At 39.9% G+C, this 21,614-nt stretch overlaps 1 protein-coding gene and 2 long non-coding RNA genes across 5 annotated transcripts in view; 1 reads left to right on the top strand and 2 right to left on the bottom strand.

Annotated features, from left to right (window-relative positions):
• Positions 1 to 21,614, bottom strand: part of LOC106591322 (zinc finger protein 271) — a 518,091-nt gene that overhangs the window by 7,983 nt on the left and 488,494 nt on the right. For 2 of the 3 annotated variants that reach the window (XM_045708615.1, XM_045708622.1), the window contains exon 1: positions 9,537 to 9,777. The exons of the other annotated variant lie outside the window; for it this stretch is intronic. In XM_045708615.1, the coding sequence (XP_045564571.1) occupies positions 9,537 to 9,545 (9 nt within the window). In that variant the 5' untranslated portion in view covers positions 9,546 to 9,777. Of the gene's footprint in view, positions 1 to 9,536; positions 9,778 to 21,614 lie in introns of those variants that run through there. 3 annotated transcript variants of the gene reach the window in all.
• On the top strand, positions 1,663 to 12,409 carry LOC123730807 (uncharacterized). The gene is made up of 3 exons (XR_006762242.1): positions 1,663 to 2,216; positions 11,134 to 11,193; positions 11,360 to 12,409. It is a non-coding gene; the product is annotated as an uncharacterized lncRNA (long non-coding RNA).
• LOC106591078 (uncharacterized) lies at positions 18,015 to 21,190 on the bottom strand. The gene is made up of 4 exons (XR_001325190.2): positions 21,106 to 21,190; positions 19,110 to 19,205; positions 18,651 to 18,848; positions 18,015 to 18,449 (listed from the first exon to the last, which is right to left on the bottom strand). It is a non-coding gene; the product is annotated as an uncharacterized lncRNA (long non-coding RNA).

The following is a 21,614-nucleotide window of genomic DNA, read 5'->3' as shown; positions in this document are numbered from 1 at the left end:
CCCAACACTAGCACTCCTGTCAGGTAGCTAGCTACAGTTACCCATAGCTGGCTAGCTAGTTTTATAGTTTGGTCATTTATTCAAATACATTTCGGAATTGCACTCCTCACTACAAAACTAAGCCAATTTGCCAACACTAATATATATTTTTATAATTGCAAGCTAGCTTCATATTTTTACTGAGATACCGAAAATGCAGGGTGTTGATTAAATGTGACACTTAGCGGCCACCAGAGTTTGACATGTGACTACAGTTTGCAATGAATTGTGGGTCATATCAACCCCGTAAGTGACCAAAGTTGTTCAATCACTCCTTCAAGCTAAATCCAGGGCCAACGTTAGGGAATTGGAAAAAGCCGGGAAAAGATGGCGGCGAGTGCAGACGAGATTTCAGCTTGCTCCGAGTAATCTTAACTTTTATCCCTCGCAAACTTACTTAAATGTAACGGAACTTGGCTTATAGTAAACAGAATAGAGAACAACGCTTAGTTGACCGCTAATTTGATCTGGAAATTTGCGAAATGGAAGGAAAAAATGTGCGAAAGAGCAAAGGGAGGAGAAGGCAGTTGCTAGCTGAGCACTCATACACTGGAGAAAAACCGCCACCTGACTCCTCAGGAGAAGAAATGGAGGATGCTGGACATTCGGTTGATTCTGAAAATGCAGTCAATAGTCCTGCACCCAAAAAGACACAGAAAGAATTGTCTTTGCGCGAACTACAGGTCAACATAATCGATGCTGTCTCTGCAAAGATAAACGAAAGAGCCGATGGTCTGGAGAAAATGATATGCGAAAACACAATAGTTGACCTCGAGACCTCTCTGAATCATGCATACAAGAGTATCGAAGAGCTTAAACTTGCAAACACTGCTACGTCTGAGAAACGCACTGCTCAGGAGAAGACCATCGCAGACATGCAATAGTGCTTATCGGAAGCAGAGCGATACCGTAGAAGGTGGGGGCTACAGCTTTACGGTGTCCCGGACATCTGTAACCGTGTGGCACCGGACTTCCCCGATGGATATGGCTGTGGATGTCGCTCATCGTATTGGGAAGAAACAAGATGCCATCGTCAGCCGCTCTATCATCATCCAGTTTGCTTTTCGCACAGCGAGAGATGCAGTTTGGAAGAAAGCAAAGGAAAGCGCCTTTCTGAAAGAGAGAACTTAGATTCGGGGAGGACTTGACTGCAGCAGACAAGGCAGCAAAGGCAAAATGGTGGCCTCTTGAACAACAGGTCCGAAATCAAGGAAAGGGTGGATACTACAGGGGAATCAGAGCCTTTTTCGCCAACGGAAAATAAATACGACCGGGGTGATTTTTTCTGTCGGTAGGTTTACAAGGTAGCTCCTTCCTCACTGCAAACTGAACGTTTTAGTTTTGAAATATGGTGTTACTGTTAAGTTAAGACTTCAGTTAATACATATATGAAGCAACTTTTTATAGAGAGGGTAAAGTTGAGATTGTATAGGATTTTTCTTTCTATTCTATAGATATGGACTTGAAGTTTATGTCAATCAATGCCAGTGAATACGAAACCTGTTGAAGAGAAAAGCTTTTTTTGGTTTTGTAAGGACTGCAACACATTATTTTGAGTTACGCTCTTCAAAGATAATTAGCAGATCTTGTATTCGTTCAAGAAACACATTCATGCAAAGAGCACTATAAATATTGGAAAAATCAGTGGGGCAATGTAATTTTTTTGGCCCACGGGACAAATCATTCAGCTGGGGTTACTCAAATGGACTCCAATGGACATTGGCTAGTAGCGGTCATCAACCACATGGACAGATTATTTGTGTTGTGTAATGTATATGGATACTGTCCTAGTCCTCCAAATAACTAACTTCTACAGGAAATTGAAGAAATTCTTAAAAGTCTTCTGAGAAAATATCCATCCAGTCAGATTACAGTTGGAGATTTTAATATGGTTTATTCTAATGAGACTGATAGATTGCCTCATAGGCCTAACATTGGTGTGAACAAGTTGGTGAATTTCTGCCAAAGCCTGGACTTAATTGACATATGGAGAGTAAAAACCCCTGGAGAGATACAATACACATGGAGTAATAGAGATCGTTCTTTACAATCAAGAATTGATTTGTGGGTGATAACCTCTAGTCTTGAGTCCAACACTGTAGAGGTAAAAATACTGCCTGCAGTCCTGACGGATCATAAAGTCATATGGTTGACTGTAAGAATGTGCAGCAATGATGGTAAGAAATACTCTGGTGGTTATTGGAAATTAAATAACTCATTGTTATTGCATGATGATTTAAAAAATGTGATTAAAAATCTAATTTCGGTTTACTGGAGTTTAGCTACATCTAATGCAGAATATGGGAAATATTGGGAACTGCTGAAATTTAAAATCCACTCAGCCTGTATTGCTTATGGAAAACGACTTGCTTTAAGAAGGAGATGTGAGGTAGCTGAACTCTCTAAAACAATTGCCGATATCACAGAGATTGAGCATCTTGATCTTAATGAGAAAAATAAATTGAATGATTTACAGAATCAACTAGATACATTGTATGAGGAAAAGGCTAGAGGAGCTTTCATAAGATCTAGAAAACAATGGCTTGAAAAAGGTGAAAAGAACAGTAGATATTTTTTTTTTTTTGGAAAAGAGGAGAGGGGAAGTCAACACACTTCGGAAAGTTAAGATTAATGGGGTTACCACTGAGGATAGAGAGTTGTTATAAGACTTTACCACTAGGTTTTATGAGAATCTTTACTCCTTAGATAACAATTTGAGTGACTCTAAGGATCTCCTTGATTCTATAGAGAATGTTAATTCGGTTAGTGAAGAACTGATAAGAGAATTATCTAATAAAAGGTAAATGAATCAATAAACCATGATGAATTATTAGTCATACAGCATGGTTAATGAATAATCAATGTAATGATCAATGTAGGGATCGATTGGTCTGATTAGTTCCGGAAAGTCCAGGAACCACTGGAGAGGGAAAGAAATGTGTGTATGCAATTAGTATTGAGAGCTAGAGAAGCAGATGGTCAAGGGAGTAAAACTTCAGAGAGTTCCTAACCTTGAAGGAAAGGAACAGGCTGAGCCAGAAGGAGATAAACAGTGTGAGAAGTTTATGGGGGTTGCAGGTCACCAACAGATTGTGTGTAAATGCATGTGCGTAAGTAAGCAAGAACTATATAATGACTGTTTTGTTATCCTAACGGCAGAACGTTCTCATGAATAAAGCTACAGAAACCTTTTGCAGAAAGCTGAGTCCTTGCCTAATTATTTTAACCCATTGTCTTACAAACCTTGGGCATTAGTCAAGGCGAATTGATTATTGATTATTATCATCAAGATATAAAATTCTTATAACAATAACTCAATCAGTCTTGTTGCCAAGATCTATCCATTATGAACATCCAGTACGGGGTTGCTCAGTTAAAAAAGAACAAATCTCCAGGTTGTGATGGATTAACCACTGAATTTTACAAAATATTCTCTGAAGAAATAGCACCTTTTTTACTTGAAACCTTTAAGGAGGCTATAAAGAAGGGAGAACTACCTGCCTCTCTGAAGCAAGGGGTTATTACTCTTATACCTAAACCACACAAGGATCTCCTAAGTACTGATAATTGGCGTCCAATCACACTCCTAAATAACGACTACAAAATTATAGCCTTAATCTTTGCAAAAAGGTTAAAGTCTTGCTTAAATGATCTGATTGATGAATGTCAATCATGGTTTATGAAAGGGCACCATATATCTAATAATCTGAGGCTGGTGTTAGACTTGGTTGAGTATTGTGATCTATTAGATGACTTCCCTGTTATCCTATTTTTGGATTTTCAGAAAGCATTTGATACAGTAAGTCACAATTTTATCTTTGATTGTCTTAAGCATTTCAAATTTGGTTGTTTTTTTGTTGATGCTATTAGAACTCTGTATACTTGTGGTAATAGCTGTATCAAACTCTGTCATGGAACATCCTCGAGGTTTAACATTTACAAAGGAATACGACAAGGTTGTCCAATTTCACCTTTTTTTTTATTTTTGTTAGTATCTCAAATGTTATGCTCATTAGTTCATAAAAGTCCATTTGAAGGCATTACATTCCAGGCCAGAGAGATCAAGATATCCCAACTGGCGGATGACACCTCACTCTTTTTTTTTTTAAATGTGTCTCAAGCTAGATTAGCATTGGATATCGTGAAGCAGTTCTCCAAAATCTCAGGTTTTGCATTAAATCTTTCCAAATGTGAGATGTTTGTTTTGAAAGGAGCTGTCAATCCAGCAGATTGTAACATCTCTGAAAAAGATACTGTAACCTACCTTGGTGTAAAGATCACCAAAAATCTTAAGGCTATGAATGATCTTAATTTGAACCCTGTAACTGAATCTGTCAAAAAAAAATTATCCTCATGGTTAGGGAGGGATTTAAGTCTTCAAGGAAGGGTGCTTTTATCCAAAGCTAAGGGGCTATCTTTTTTTTTCTTCTATTGATATTCCCAAATCCACTTGCTGTACCTTAGATAGGCTTTTGTACAACTTCATATGGAAAAACAAGCCACATAAGATAAAAAGAGATGTTATCACCAACAGGGTGTGTGATGGCGGTCTAAATGTCTTAGATTTCACTCTCTTCAATCAGATATCAAAGGTTAACTGGATTAAAAGATACATAAAAAATCCTCAGTTTCTGGAATATTATACCTAATTTTGTTTTCCAGAAGCTCGGAGGGCTTAATTTTTTACTACAATGTCCATATATTGTGGGTAAACTTCCTGTGAAACTGGCAGATTTTCACAAGCAGGCTTTAATGTGCTGGGCTTTGTTGTATGAACACAACTTTTCACCTCATAAATGTTTTATATGGAACAATGGGTTGATATTACATAGAAACAAGATGTTATTTAACCATAAATGGTTCTCGAAAAACATTGTCCTTGTCAGCCAATTAGTTACTATTAGTGGGAATCTATTTACAAGGAGAGAATTTATGGAAAGATACAACTTTGAGGTTTCAAGCAAGGAATATGACACTGTTATTAAAGCTATACCTAGTGGGATAAAAACTTTAGTTCAGAATAATGCATATTTTGGAATATCTCCGATTGTAAGCGATATTCAGGTGAATGGCATTGGTCTACTAGATACAAAATTCAACAATCGTTTATTAAGGGATATTTTCTACAGGAACTCTATTCCCTCTGCGATATTTTGTTGGGCTTCATCGTTTGATGTAAACTGGCTCCGTGCTTGGCTCACTCCACACAAATTTATGGTGACCAATAAAGGAGATCTCCTTTAAGATAATCCATAGATTCTATCCATGTAATAGCTTGATTTCTAAATACAGTGGGGGAAAAAAGTATTTGATCCCCTGCTGATTTTGTACGTTTGCCCACTGATAAAGAAAGGATCAGTCTATAAGTATTTGACCCCCTCTCAATCAGAAAGATTTCTGGCTCCCTGGTGTCTTTTATACAGGTAACGAGCTGAGGTTAGGAGCACACTCTTAAAGGGAGTGCTCCTATCCGCAGCTTGTTACCTGTAAAAAAGACAACTGTCCACAGAAGCAATCAATCAATCAGATTCCAAACCCTCCACCATGGCCAAGACCAAAGAGCTCTCCAAGGATGTCAGGGACAAGATTGTAGACCTACACAAGGCTGGAATGGGCTACAAGGCCATCGCCAAGCAGCTTGGTGAGAAGGTGACAACATTTGGTGCGATTATTCGCAAATGGAAGAAACACAAAAGAACTGTCAATCTCCCTCGGCCTGGGGCTCCATGCAAGATCTCACCTCGTGGAGTTACAATGATCATGAGAACGGTGAGGAATCAGCCCAGAACTACACGGGAGGATCTTGTCAATGATCAAGGCAGCTGGGACCATAGTCACCAAGAAAACAATTGGTAACACACTATGCCGTGAAGGACTGAAAGCCTGCAGCGCCCGCAAGGTCCCCCTGCTCAAGAAAGCACATATACATGCCCGTCTGAAGTTTGCCAATGAACATCTGAATGATTCAGAGGACAACTGGTGAAAGTGTTGTGGTCAGATGAGACCAAAATGGAGCTCTTTGGCATCAACTCAACTCGCCGTGTTTGGAGGAGGAGGAATGCTGCCTATGACCCCAAGAACACCATCTCCACCGTCAAACATGGAGGTGGAAACATTATGCTTTGGGGGTGTTTTCCTGCTAAGGGGACAGGACAACTTCACAGCATCAAAAGGACGATGGACGGGGCCATGTACCGTCAAATCTTGGGTGAGAACATCCTTCCCTCAGCCAGGGCATTGAAAATGGGTCATGGATGGGTATTCCAGCATGACAATGACCCAAAACACACGGCCAAGGCAACAAAGGAGTGGCTCAAGAAGAAGCACATTAAGGTCCTGGAGTGGCCTAGCCAGTCTCCAGACCTTAATCCCGTAGAAAATCTGTGGAGGGAGCTGAAGGTTCGAGTTGCCAAACGTCAGCCTCGAAACCACCTGTTATGGATAGGGGGCAGTATTTTCACGGCCGGATAAAAAAACGTACCCGATTTTAATCTGATTATTACTCCTGCCCAGAAACTAGAATATGTATATAATTATTAGCTTTGGATAGAAAACACTCCAAAGTTTCTAAAACTGTTTGAATGGTGTCTGTGAGTATAACAGAACTCATTTGGCAGGCCAAAACCTGAGAAGATTCTGTACAGGAAGTACCCTGTCTGACCATTTCTTGGCCTTCTTGAATATCTCTATCCAAAACAGGGGATCTCTGCTGTTACGTGACACTTCCTACGGCTCCCATGGGCTCTCAGAAGGCGGCAAAAAGCTGAATCGTGGCTTTGCAGGCCCTGGCTGAAAAACATTAGCGCGTTTGGATAGTGGCCGGTCAGAGTACTATGAGACTGAGGCTCGTGCACGAGTCGACTCCATGTTTACTTTCTCTCTCTTTGAACGAAAATAACCACTCCCGGTCGGAATATTATCGCTTTTTTACGAGAAAAATGGCATAAAAATTGATTTTAAACAGTGGTTGACATGCTTCGAAGTACGGTAATGGAATATTTAGAATTTTTTTTGTCACGAAACGCGTCGGGCGCGTAACCCTTCGTCACCCTTGGATAGTGTCTTGAACGCACGAACAAAACGCCGCTATTTGGATATAACTATGGATTATTTTGAACCAAACCAATATTTGTTATTGAAGTAGCAGTCCTGGGAGTGCATTCTGACGAAGAACACCAAAGGTAATCAAACTTTTCTAATAGTAAATCGGAGTTTGGTGAGTACCACACTTGGTTGGTGTCAAAATAGCTAGCCGTGATGGCTGGGCTATCTACTCAGAATATTGCAAAATGTGCTTTCACTGAAAAGCTATTTTAAAATCGGACACCTCGATTGCACAAAGGAGTTCTGTATCTATAATTCTTAAAATAATTGTTATGTTTTTTGTGAATGTTTATCGTGAGTAATTTAGTAAATTCACCGGAAGTGTTCGGTGGGAATGCTAGTTCTGAACGTCACATGCTAATGTAAAAAGCTGTTTTTTGATATAAATATTAACTTGATTGAACAAAACATGCATGTATTGTATAACATAATGTCCTAGGCGTGTCATCTGATGAAGATCATCAAAGGTTAGTGCTGCATTTAGCTGTGGTTTTGTTTTTTGTGACATTATATGCTAGCTTGAAAAATGGGTGTCTGATTATTTCTGGCTGGGTACTCTGCTGACATAATCTAATGTTTTGCTTTCGCTGTAAAGCCTTTTTGAAATCGGACAGTGTGGTTAGATAAAGGAGAGTCTTGTCTTGAAAATGCTGTAAAATAGTCATATGTTTGAAAAATTGAAGTTTTTGTATTTTTGAGGAATTTGTCATTCGCGCCACGCCAATCATTGGATATTGGAGCAGGTGTTCCGCTAGCGGAACGTCTAGATGTAACAGGTTAAATAAAGGTTACATTTAAATAAAAAAAAGTAGCCTACAACTATATCATTTGTATTGTAACGACCCTGGGTTATAACGGCGGATATCGACTCTGCCGCTCGAGCATGCTTTTGCGGTATTAGCGCGCTGGACTTCGGGCTAGAAGGTCGAGGGTTTGAGACCTGCTCCCAGCTTGTTTCATTACAGTATTTATTATGGATCCCCATTAGCTGCCAACGCAGCAGCTACTCTTCCAGGGGTCCAGCAGAATGAAGGCAGTTCATACAATCATGTTTAGGAATCTGTGACTATGACCTAATTCTCTCCTTCCTCCCGAAATGTGCACATGTTCACATTCCTTCACTGATTTCTTACGCATTAGCCATTATTTTACCAGATATTCAAGTGGCCGTTCTAACAAAGAAAATAAATGGCTGCAATCCAAACACGTTGTTTTTCCCTCGGGGGTATCCACGTCGAAACCGGATGCAGTTTGATTGCCATCTTAAGGGAGGTCAAATTCCCAAACGTTTTTTTTTTTATAACAGTAACATGCAAAACATAAACATAACAGCCAGAGGGATTCCAAAGAAACTAGAAAAAAAAGAAAAAAAAAAGATTCCACATCATATCAAATCAAATACAGACATATAGCGAATACATTTTCTGGACATTTTGTTTTGTATACGTTTTAAAGACTAAATAGTTTTCCAAATCAGATAAAAAAATTAAAGGTGCTTTTTCTTCATAAATTTTGATTTGTGTATGAAATATTTTCCTAATAAAATAAAGAGATTTATGACATACTCACGTTCAAGTGTGGAATCAGTGTAGTAAAATAATATGTCAAACTTGTATGCAATGAGGCCAAGATGTATTTTTACATCAGTCCAGACCACTTCACTATATAAACAATTACAGAATAAGTGTTCAATAGATTCAGTTTCTAGTTCACAATAACTGCATTCACTGGTAACATCAAGTATATACAGTGGGGAAAAAAGTATTTGATCCCCTGCTGATTTTGTACGTTTGCCCACTTACGAAGAAATGATCAGTCTATAATTGTAATGGTAGGTTTATTTGAACAGTGAGAGACAGAATAACAACAAAAAAAAATCCAGAAAAAAGCATGTCAAAAATGTTATAAAATGATTTGCATTTTATTGAGGGAAATAAGTATCTGCAAAAGGGAAATAGGGAAATAAGGAAATAAGTATCTGCAAAACATGACTTAGTACTTGGTGGCAAAACCCTTGTTGGCAATCAGAGGTCAGACGTTTCTTGTAGTTGGCCACCAGGTTTGCACACATCTCAGGAGGGATTTTGTCCCACTCCTCTTTGCAGATCTTCTCCAAGTCATTAACTAGGCACCCCCGATATAGAAAAAACATCTTATTTAGAATGACGGCTTATGAACAATGGATTAACTGCCTTGTTCAGGGACAGAACGACAGATGTTGAGCTGACAAGGTTAACATCTGTCGTGGAATCGGTTACTGGCCCAACGCTCTAACCACTAGGCTACCTGCCGCCCCAAACAGAACACAGCAATGTGAAGGTTCAAAGATGATGAAACTAGGCCTAGACATTTTATGAAACACAGCGGGCATATAAAGTTAAAACCAGACTTACCCGATCCATTGTGGAAGCTATTGTTTCTTTGTATGATATGAAATGTTGTAGGTTACAGTACAGTTAGACAACTTTGTTGTAGTGTTCAGATAATGACTAGGGAGTTGCAGAGAGAAAATTCAATTCTCAAGGCTGCAACTGATGCGCCCCTAGACCAGAGCAATCAAACATCTATTTAAATATCGTAATTAAGTTAGCAAAAATAAACGTCACAAGTAGCCTAATATTACTTCAGAAAGTTCCTGGATAATATTTTGCGTTATCTATAAAAGTCGAGTAATGTCAAGAAAACGTTCAACAACACCCCCTTTCACTAATAATACTGTTATCTGCTATCGTCTACTTTTACCTGGCAGCCATTTGGAACACATGCGCAAAGAGGGAGTATCTCAACGCGCCGATCTCTAGTGAGGGAGTGTCTGGGAATGACTTGTTCTGGTCTTTCGCTGGTGATATAGGCAGCTGCTGTACACTACCAGCACAGATAGGACCAAGAGCTATGTATGCAAGTCACTGCAACAGGTGCATCAAACCTAATTCACAAGTAATTCTCTTGTCAAAAATAAACGTACGTCCAGTGGTGGAAAAAGTACCAAAGTGTCATAGTTAAGTAAGAGTAAAGATACCATAATAGAAAATTAAAACCCAAAAATTCTACTTGAGTAAAAGTCTAAAAGTAATTGGTTTTAAATATACTTAAGTATCCAAAGTAAACGTAATATCTAAAATATACTTAAGAATTAAAAGTAAAAGTCTGAAATTAAAATGTCCTTAAACTAAGCAAACCAGACGGCACAATTTTCTTGTTTTTTAAATTTACGGATAGGCAGGGGCACACTCAGATATCATTTACAAACAAAACATTTGTGTTTAGTGAGTCCGCAAGATCAGAGGCAGGGGATGTCCAGGGATGTTCTCTTGATAACTGTGTGAATTGAACCATTTTCAGTCCTGCTATGCATTCAAAATGTAACAAGTACTTTTGGGTGTCAGGGAAAATGTATGGAGTAAAAATAACAATTTTCTTTAGGAATGTAGTGAAGTAAAAGTAAAAGTTGTCAAATATATAAATAGTACAGTACAGATACCCCCAAAAACTATTTAAGTAGTACTTTAAAGTATTTTCACTTAAGTACTTTACACCACTGCGTAAGTCTTTCTTCTAAACTAAACTACAGCCAAATGTACAGTATTTATAACTAACTCCCTTCTGTCTATGTATATAACTTGTATACAATAAAATAAATATGTTATTTCAAAATAACAATCAACATAATGCTTAATAGCTACAATATAGCTAATGTTAGCTAGCTAATGACAAGCTCATCTCTGCTGCCTGAATGCTTTCAAGTTTCTCTCGTCTGGGTTTCTTGCTGTTAGTTAGCACATGGACAAGCAGTAGCCTACTGCAGTAGTAAGACTACACCAATTACCAACATTGTATTTTTACACTGCACAAATCATTGAGAACAGTCAGCACTCGAATGCTAGCCAACGAAAGTTAGTTGATTGTAACATTGACACTGTCTATGTGCTGACTACAGGTTTAACAAATGCTAGTTGATTGTAACATTGACACTGTGTGTGCGGACTACAGGTTTGGAGGCCACTCTAAAGATGAACCCTCTATCCTGACACCTCTGGAGCAGTGCTGCAGGTATAACATGGTACATGATTAAACATTAAGATGCAATAAGTTGTGTTATCATGAATATATATACTCAGCTAGAGGAGAGAACATGATAAATGAAAAAATATAATTTATTCCTCTTCTTTCTCAACTTTCACTCCATTTCCCTCTCGCTCTCTTTCTCCTTCTCTAGGATCTGTCGCTCCACCCTACTGCATCTGTCTGCTTCTCCTCTCCCTGCCCCAGTACAGTCTGTGATGTCATGAGGGAATCTCTTTTCCATGATCCTCTGTTCTCCGTGGCCACTTTCCTCCCTGGACCATCGCCTAGCGACCGTGCTCAGAACCTTGAGCCGTTGCCAGGAGCAACCGTGTAGCCGCCGTGGAGGAGGCGAGGATGATGTCACTCATTATAAGACCTTGGTTACACCTGTGACACATGCACGTCAGGTGCGGACTGAAACAATAATTCAGGCCGGGAATTTGACTCCATCCCAGGCCACCCTGTTCACGCAAACCACCAGACCGCTAATGTTTTAGGCTAACCCTATTTGTTGATGTAACGGGTACCAAACTAGTTATACATTTGGACACTATGTTCATCTGGGAAGAAAGTTATCCACATTACAAAATACAAACATTTGGGACTGACCAACAAGTAGCCTATCTGAACACTGAGTTTTCAAGATATGCTATGGCTATGGGTGCACCCTCAAAAACTCACTAGAAATACACCAATCATAGCACATACAAATGTACAAGGCTAGACACACAAAACAATTAGCATACACTTTTTAAAAAGAGAATAAGATATGCAGAGTTAGCTCAAATGTTCAAATGATTATCTTTATATTCAAGCATCAAGCGTATCAAAGTATCAAAAAACTTCACACACACACATTCATGGAACTTCAACATAAGCTACAACAATGTAAGTAAGTATAATACAAAAGTCGAAAAAGCAATCCCCTACAAAAAAATGTAGATTACAATGTTCCCTCACTGGTGTCCATAAAGCCAACAGCACACAATAAACACATCTATACACTGAGTCAATGAAATTGAACATTGGCTACATAACTGCAAGTATAATATGAAAGTCCAAAAAACATGCCTCTGTACAAAAGCTTTAACTCACAGAAAATGGTCTTTCACCCTTGTCAGCCTGTTAAGGAAGAGTCATAGCATATCTACAGTGTCGGAAAAAAGTATTTGATCGCCTGCTGATTTTGTACGTTTGCCCACTGATAAAGAAAGGATCAGTCTATAATTTTAATGGTAGGTTCATTTGAACAGTGAGAGACCGAATAACAAAAAAAATATCCAGAAAAACACATGTCAAAAATTTTATAAATTGATTTGCATTTTAATGAGGGAAATAAGTATTTGACCCCCTCTCAATCAGAAAGATTTCTGTCTCCCAGGTGTCTTTTATACAGGTAACGAGCTGAGATTAGGAGCACACTTTTAAAGGGAGTGCTCCTAACCGCAGCTTGTTACCTGTAAATAAGACACCTGTCCACAGAAGCAATCAATCAATCAATCAGATTCCAAACTCTCCACCATGGCCAAGACCAAAGAGCTCTCCAAGGATGTCAGGGACAAGATTGTAGACTTACACAAGGCTGGAATGGGCTACAAGACCATCACCAAGCAGCTTGGTGAGAAGGTCACAACATTTGGTGCGATTATTCGCAAATGGAAGAAACACAAAATAACTGTCAATATCCCTCGGCCTGGGGCTCCATGCAAGATCTCACCTCGTGGGGTTGCAATGATCATGAGAATGGTGAGGAATCAGCCCAGAACTACACGGGAGGATCTTGTCAATGATCTCAAGGCAGCTGGGACCATAGTCACCAAGAAAACAATTGGTAACACACTGTGCCGTGAAGGACTGAAATCCTGCAGCGCCCGCAAGGTCCCCCTGCTCAAGAATACATATACATGCACGTCTGAAGTTTGCCAATGAACATCTGAATGATTCAGAGGACAACTGGTGAAAGTGTTGTGGTCAGATGAGACCAAAATGGAGCTCTTTGGCATCAACTCAACTCGCCGTGTTTGGAGGAGGAGGAATGCTGCCTATGACCCCAAGAACACCATCTCCACCGTCAAACATGGAGGTGGAAACATTATGCTTTGGGTGTGTTTTTCTGCTAAGGGGACAGGACAAGTTCACCGCATCAAAGGGACGATGGACGGGGCCATGTACCGTCAAATCTTGGGTGAGAACCTCCTTCCCTCAGCCAGGGCATTGAAAATGGGTCATGGATGGGTATTCCAGCATGACAATGACCCAAAACACACGGCCAAGGCAACAAAGGAGTGGCTCAAGAAGAAGCACATTAAGGTCCTGGAGTGGCCTAGCCAGTCTCCAGACCTTAATCCCATAGAAAATCTGTGGAGGGAGCTGAAGGTTCGAGTTGCCAATCGTCAGCCTCGAAACCGTAATGACTTGGAGAAGATCTGCAAAGAGGAGTGGGACAAAATCCCTCCTGAGACGTGTGCAAACCTGGTGGCCAACTACAAGAAACGTCTGACCTCTGTGATTGCCAACAAGGGTTTTGCCACCAAGTACTAAGTCATGTTTTGCAGAGGGGTCAAATACTTATTTCCCTCATTAAAATGCAAATCATTTTATAACATTTTTGACATGCGTTTTTCTGGATTTTTTTGTTGTTATTCTGCCTCTCACTGTTCAAATAAACCTACCACTAAAATTATAGACTGATCATTTCTTTGTAAGTGGGCAAACGTACAAAATCAGCAGGGGATCAAATACTTTTTTCCCCCACTGTACTTCAGAGTAACCAGTAAGTAATTACCACTAGTAACAAAAACTAGCCATGATTGTTGGCCATGTTTTCCAAGTTATATGCAGCTTCATGTCTGTGTCCTCTGTATGTAACCGATGTGAAATGGCTAGTTAGTTAGCGGTGCTGCGCGCTAATAGCATTTCAATCAGTGATGTCACTCGCTCGATGGGTAACGATGCTTCGTGGGGTGTCAGTTGTTGATGTGTGCAAGGGTCCCTGGTTCGAGCCCGGGTTGGGGCGAAGAGAGGGACGGAACCTACACTGTTACATGTAGCTAAGCCCACATTTACCAATAACTTTAAATACATCAATCACACCTTCCATGACCTGCCTCCTCTTTCTGACCTGGTCTCGTTGAACTGACATTTGCTTATCACTCAGAAGGGTACAGATGTCTGCTTTGCTGGCTCTGAGGAAAAAGGCTTCTGCACTTTCTCTATGGGTCTTGCTTCTCTCGTGTTCCTGTACTTTCTGATGGGCATGTTTCCAGGCCTGCATGCCTCCTTTGACAAATGCACTATCACTGGCTGAAGGTTTTGCGAATGCAAGACATACTGAGCAGAACAAGGAGTGAGTTACTTCATTGTATGTCAGCCATTTTCTGTTTGTGCCATCTTTGGATTAGAATACATTGGGAATGACTCTTTGAGGGGTTTGTTTTGGCTGGTACTGAAAAAATAAGTAAAAATCCTTGGACTGAGGATGGGAAAAATAATCAAATGGATTTTCAGTGCTTTCACTGTCCCTTTCTATTTTCCCTGTACTGGGCTCTGAACCTCTCTCTCTCTCTCTGCACATCTGGTTGCTCTGCAGAATGAGATTAACATTGTAAATAACCTAAACTTAAACGTGTATTACTTGTGCAGTCATCGATTGTATGCCCCCCCCATTTACAGTCCTACTGATAATCTCATAAATAAAGCGCATATTCATCTAAAATCATAGCCTACATGTTTAGGTTTGTGCTCTTAAATTGTACCTGAAGGTTCCTGCTCTGAGTCTGACTCTGAACTGACCACCATCTCCAGTTCTGCAGGAGCACCTGAAGCTCTAGTGCTGCTGCTGCTTCCTTCCCCACCTTTACAAAGAAAATACTCTATTATCATACTCACTATCATCACTGTATCAGTAGGCTACATTAATACAGCTCTATAATTTTTTTTAGTGGTCTCTTAATTTGGAGTGGTCTCTTAATTTTTCACAGAACTGTATATTATTGTAGTAACTTATTGCTACATGCTGGCAAGTCCATAGTCTAGGTTTACAATTGTTTTACTAGTTGAAACATATTGCCATTGTTGGGTTTTATTTCACTTATTAGATGTGATGCATTACCTTTTACAGTAGATATAGGCCTAAGTATGAACGGACTGTAATGCACTAAGAGGTTTATATTGTATTAACATAGATTGAGCAACATATAATAGACATGACTAACTGGAGGGTTGCTGGCTAGTAGGAGTGTAGGCTGAGTAGACTCTTGACACACACACACAATGCCTTGTTGTGGGGCCGCTCAAGGACAGGTGTACAGGAGGGGCTGGTAGAATGGAAGCAGAAACTGTCCTAACTGTAGCATAAAAACAGGCACTGTCCTTGGGTGTCTGACTCTCGGGTACACACATGAAGATAAGCTAGAAGACAACTATGCTTGGCAACAAAGATGCGTCTAGAGGCTGGGACCAGCCTGCACGCCAACGATAGGATGAGTAAGTTTAAACCACGCTGTTTGCCCTGCGAGGTGTTACAGTGAACCCGTATATACGAAGATTGCATTTACCATTTATTCTGCTTGACTAATTCTATTAATAAACAGCTGAAAATATATTCAGTAGCCTAGTGTTAAATTTTGTTCTGATACCAGAATTGAATTGACGCAGCCCTAACACCTTCAATGTCGTATTATGATTGCTATGTTGCACTCATTGCTATGATATAATTCCTCCACGAAGACGTGCAAACTGTTTAGCCTACCGGCCGTTGAGTCACTATTAGCTAGGCACATAGCTAGTGTAATAAAGATAATCTAACGTTTTACCTAATGATATATAAGGAGAGCATTTGCACAACATGCTTCACAACAGCACACAACAAAACTCCAGAGACATATTGAGCAACCAACTGATACCAATCACGACCACACCCAGAGACAGATGGCTGACTTAAGCACTCACACAAAAATGTCAAGACATGAAAGCGCCCTAACCACACGAACTGACCACTGGTGTAAAAAACAACATTCCATGAATATCGCAACCACCCAGACACGAATTACCAGAAACACACACACACACACACTTAGGGGTGTTGGACTCCGAGGACAAAGGACACTGCCAAGGGCCAATGGGAAGTCGACACCACCTGGAGAATGGACCGTCCCTCCACTCATCGACCAGTCAGGAGAGCGGACCTACTAGACTCAACCTACGTCAACACACTGTTATTTCATTGTATTAAATTAGATGCACACTATGTTTCGGGGCTCTCTTCTGCTAGTTCCCTATGAGCTAAACGAAGGAGTCCGTGCACGCTTTGCCAAATATCTTTGTCTCATAATAAACTGCCTTAGTATAAACTGAATCCACCCGGTCCAGCGTCTTGACTTGGTCTCCTTCTCAAGTAACTGATCATCAACACTAGCCACGCTGGGTGTCGTGTGTCAGTGTGTCTGTTTTAGCTAGTGTTTTGACTGACCTGGTCCCTTCCTGGCGAACATGTCGCTTATTTTGCAGCGTCTGTGGCAAGTGCCTTTCTATTTTTTATTCTCTCCCTCTCTGCTCCACCTCTCCTCTTCTGCCTGTCCATTTCGCCGTGCGACTTGTCTAAAATGTTATCTGTAGAGAGGCAGGTAGACGGTTGCTATGTGCGTCACGGAGATGCCTGATGTCATTTTTGGTGCGATGACACAGCAGCGAGTGAGAGTCTCGCCTGATGCTTGGATTCTCCGTCAACTCATTCCTGCTTGCTATATTATTGCTGGTCAAGTTGACTATTCACCGCAGGCCAAAACGAACCACAAGCCACCAGGAAATGTCCCGGTGCTCCCGACGGCCAGTCCGACATTGTGTACTCTTAGAAAAATGGATTCCAAAAGTGTACTTTGGTTGTCCCAATAGGATAACCCTTTTGGGTTCCAGGTAGAATGCTTAACCCAAAAGGTTTATACCTGGAACCAATGAGGGTTCTTCAAAGGGTTCTCCTATGGAGAAAGCCGAAGAAACCTTCAACGTTCTAGATAGCACCTTGTTATGTAAGCGTGTGTTGCCACGCCCACTCTATAACACTTCCAAAGAAAGAAATTGTCACCGCGCATCACCATGGCGTTGACGAACTGTGTGACGTCATTGCATCGGCAATCCCCAAGACTAACATGGACATTTTGAGTTCCGGCGTCATGTTTTTGGCTTTCAACTGTTAGAGGATTTCTGCATCCCAAATGTCACCTGACAGTATATAGGGAATAGGATGCCATTTCAGACACAGCCTATGTGTAGGTCTATTCTAGTCTGGTGTATGGATGTGATGTTTAAATCACTGTGCACATTTATTGTTAGGCCTCATTAAATAAAACGGATTATATTGTGTTATTTACTACATGGAGCTTAATAAGTGAAATCAAGCCCAGCATATACTTTTGATTAAAAAGGGATGGTTTAACCCAAAATCATTCTCATGATAAATTATATTGCATTTTACAAAAAAAATCTAAGCAATTACAATGTTAATTGCAAGATGTGTATGAAGGTCCCTATTCAGACTTGAGATATGTCGACTTAACATGGACTTAAGTCAATAAAACATGGACATTAGGCAATATTTTGGGACTTAAGTCGATGTTAAATTCTCAAATCTGAATAGGGTCCGACGTGAACAACAGTGTGGGTTTATGGTCTTGTACATTAATGAAGTTACAGAAATTATTTCCCAGTTTGTTTTGCGATGACCCATGACACTCTAAAACATTATAGGCAACAGTTCTCTCTCACTAAAACACATGCATTGCTAAAAAAACAACAACTGCAATGACGAGTTAGGTGTATTATCGTGTTCCCTTTCAGATATACAAAGCAAATCTTATAGCCACAGCTCAGTCTCAAGTCATGAGCCAGCGACCCATGTAGAGCTTGTCCAAGTCCCTATAGTAGGGCTCCCGAGTGGCGCAGCGGTCTAAAGCACTGCATCTCAGTGCTAGTGGTGTCACTACAGACCCTAGTTTGATTCCAGGCTGTATCACAACCGGCCGTGATTGGGAGTCCAGGCTGTCATCTTGTGTTCAGGTCTTCTGGTGTTCAGCTTCATCCCAATTGATACCCTATTCTCTACATAGTGCACCAGAGGGAACAAGGTACCATTTGGGATGCAGACAATATCATCTTGTATTCAGGTCTTGTTGTTGGTTGTGGTCTCCTTGGTTCTGGGTTTGATGACTAGAGGGGTGTCCTACTCAGCTTCTTGTGCCGTAGGTCTGTTATGAAAAGAGACGCAACATGTCATCATCAATCTTCAGTTTTGGGGTCTCATTTTAAGTAATCATGTAGATTTTAACACATTTAAACCAATCAACTGCTGGTCTGCTAAACATACAAGTGTTTTATGCATTCCTAAGTGTCAAGCACCATCTAATAAAAACACTATGTGAGATGTTGTAATGACTGGACTGGCTCACCGGTTCGCAGGACTGGGGCAGTTAAATTTCACAGCATCATACTGGACATCCTCATCCTCTTTCTGGGGTTGAGGAGGTTGGACAGTGGAGTACAGAGGCACTTCCTGGTTATTGGAGCAAGAGAGGTGGGCATTGGCGTAGTCAGCATCACCCTGCTCGCCATGCCTGAGACGTTGTCATAAACTGGACTGAGTCTCCCTGGAGAGGAGAAAAGACAGACAATATAAGCATACCGTGGGAATATTCCATTGGTTCGATTGTGCCAGGCAAGATTAATCGAGCACTGTTAAAAGATCTGAAAGAAAACAAATACTTTTTCACCTCAACTCACCTGTCCATTCCCTGCTGACTTTAATGGGGTTTTTTACACAAGTGAATGAATGACTCAATCATTGAACAACAATCACGTTAATAACTCAAAATGATAAAGTAAAAGATACGTCTTAGAAAGATGCTCACCTGAACCACATGAAGCCAGAGAGACAGAAGATGAGAACCACAACTACAATTCCTATAGCTGCATTCTTCTGTATGTCCCATCAGCTGCACTAAAACCTGGTAAAGGGTTTTACAATAAATATATCTAGATCTTTTTGGAGAAAACTTATTCTAGAAGAGGCCTCTGGTCCATATAAAAAACAACAATTAAATGAAGTGAGAAGCAGATGTGGTTGAGCAGATAATGGATGTAATTTATTGATCAATTGAATACATTAATACACACCTTGTATTGTTGAACCATTATTCTACATTACACAATTATTTAATGGATAATAGGAGTTCATTAAATAAGATAGAGCTCTGAACACCCCCACCCACGCCAACATCCCCCTCTATACACAAACTGTTCACTATGACATTTTCCATTTAGATGACAAGTTTACAGTGGTGTAAAGTACTTAAGTACTTTTTTGGGGTATCTATTTATATTTTTGCCAACTTTTACTTTTTACTCCTCATATATTTTCCCTGACACCCAAAAGTACTTGTTACATTTTCACAGGAAAATGGTCCAATTCACACACTTAACAAGATAACATCCCTGGTCATCCCTACTGCCACTGATCTGGCAGACTCACTAAACACAAATGCTTCATTTGTAAATTATATCTGAGTGTTGGAGTGTGCCCCTGGCTATCCATCAATAAACATAACAAAAATAATTTTGCAATATGGTTTGCTTAATATAAGGAATTTGAAATGGTTTATACTTTTACTTTTGATACTTAAGTACATATTAGCAATTCCATTTACTTCTGATACTTAAGTATATTTAAAAACAAATACTTTTACTCAAGTAGTATTTTTACTGGATGACATTCACTTTTACTTTAGTCATTTTCTAGTAAGGTACTTTTAATCAAGTAGGACAATTAAGTACTTTTTCCACTGGTATTTTTTTTTTTCTTCCTCTGGTATTTTTTCAGTGACCCTGAATGAGCAATGCTCTTTCCACAATGTTTCTCTCCAGTGTGTGTGAGGAAGCATTGAGTTTAATAAGCGTACTGAGTAGAACATCGTTAGATACAGTCGCAAATATAAATATTTTTTAAGAGAAACGGGGCTGGCTGATAGGATTTAGTTAATCGATTCCTTTTGCTGGCCCACATGCCATTACAGTACGTGGGTTATGCACCATAACGTTGGATGCCAACTGCTGATAAACTTCACATAAGATGATCTATTTTCATTGTTAGGGTGGCGACTTCAGTATTTTAAAAATATTTCTATTTAACTAGGCAAGTCGGTTAAGAACAAATTCTTATTTACAATGACGGCCTATCCCGGCCAAACCCTCCCCTATCCCGGACAACGCTGGGCCAATTGCGCGCTGCCCTATGGGATTCCCTATCACGGTCGGTTGTGATACAGCCCAGGATCGAACCAGGGTCTGTAGTGAAGCCTTTAGCACTGAGATGCAGTGCATTAGACTGCTGGAAGCTCTTGAGTATCTGGTCATATAATTCATAATCTGACTTTCAAATCAGTGGAGGTGAACAAGTGCAGACTTTAGGAGGAAAATGAGATAAGTAATATGACAGATTTCTAAACATGATATAGCAGACGGGTACCATGCTGAAGGAAAAGTAATGTTTTTTTTTTGTCCAAGCTATTGTTTTTTCAGTGTTCATTCCTAAAACAAGAAATGTGTAAGCTACAGTACAGTTACTTTGTTGTCACAGTGTTCAAATAAGGATTAGAGGGTTGCTGAGAGAGAATTCGAGTCTCAAGGCTGCAACTGATGCACCCCTAGACAAGAGCAATCAAACATCTATTTAAATATACAAGCTCAATTAAGTTATGACAACATAACATCTCATGTAGGATAATCTTACATCAGAAAGTTTTGGGATAAGATTTTACCTGATCTATAAAAGTAGAGTAAAGCCAATAAAAAGCACTCAACAACAACCCTTTCACTAAGAATCCTGCTGTCTGCTATCGTCTACTTTACCTGACAGCAACTTGGAACAGAGTTCTATTTGAGTCCAGATGTTCTCAAGGCTGTTGTTGCATCTCCCTCCCTGTAGCCATAGAAACATAAAGAGAGACAACAAACACACTTTATAACTGGTGAATAAATACACCTGATACTTAAATTAAGCAGGAAAAAAAACACTTATTATAACAGATGTGTAGCACTGTAAGACATGTGTTTCTCTGCTGTTGTTTTAAACCTGTTTTATTCTCAGGACCATGACTACAGCATTGAGTATTGGGACATAGGGCACCAACAACATATTGGTATATTCTACATAATACAACTAAACATTAAAAAATATATACACTGCTCAAAAAAATAAAGGGAACACTTAAACAACACAATGTAACTCCAAGTCAATCACACTTCTGTGAAATCAAACTGTCCACTTAGGAAGCAACACTGATTGACAATAAATTTCACATGCTGTTGTGCAAATGGAATAGACAACAGGTGGAAATTATAGGCAATTAGCAAGACAC

This window comes from Salmo salar, chromosome ssa02 (assembly GCF_905237065.1).
Source record: "Salmo salar chromosome ssa02, Ssal_v3.1, whole genome shotgun sequence".
In the NCBI taxonomy this organism is placed as follows: Eukaryota; Metazoa; Chordata; class Actinopteri; order Salmoniformes; family Salmonidae; genus Salmo; species Salmo salar.
Note: the sequence above shows the minus strand (reverse complement) of the source record. Positions and strands in the feature narration are given on the sequence as shown.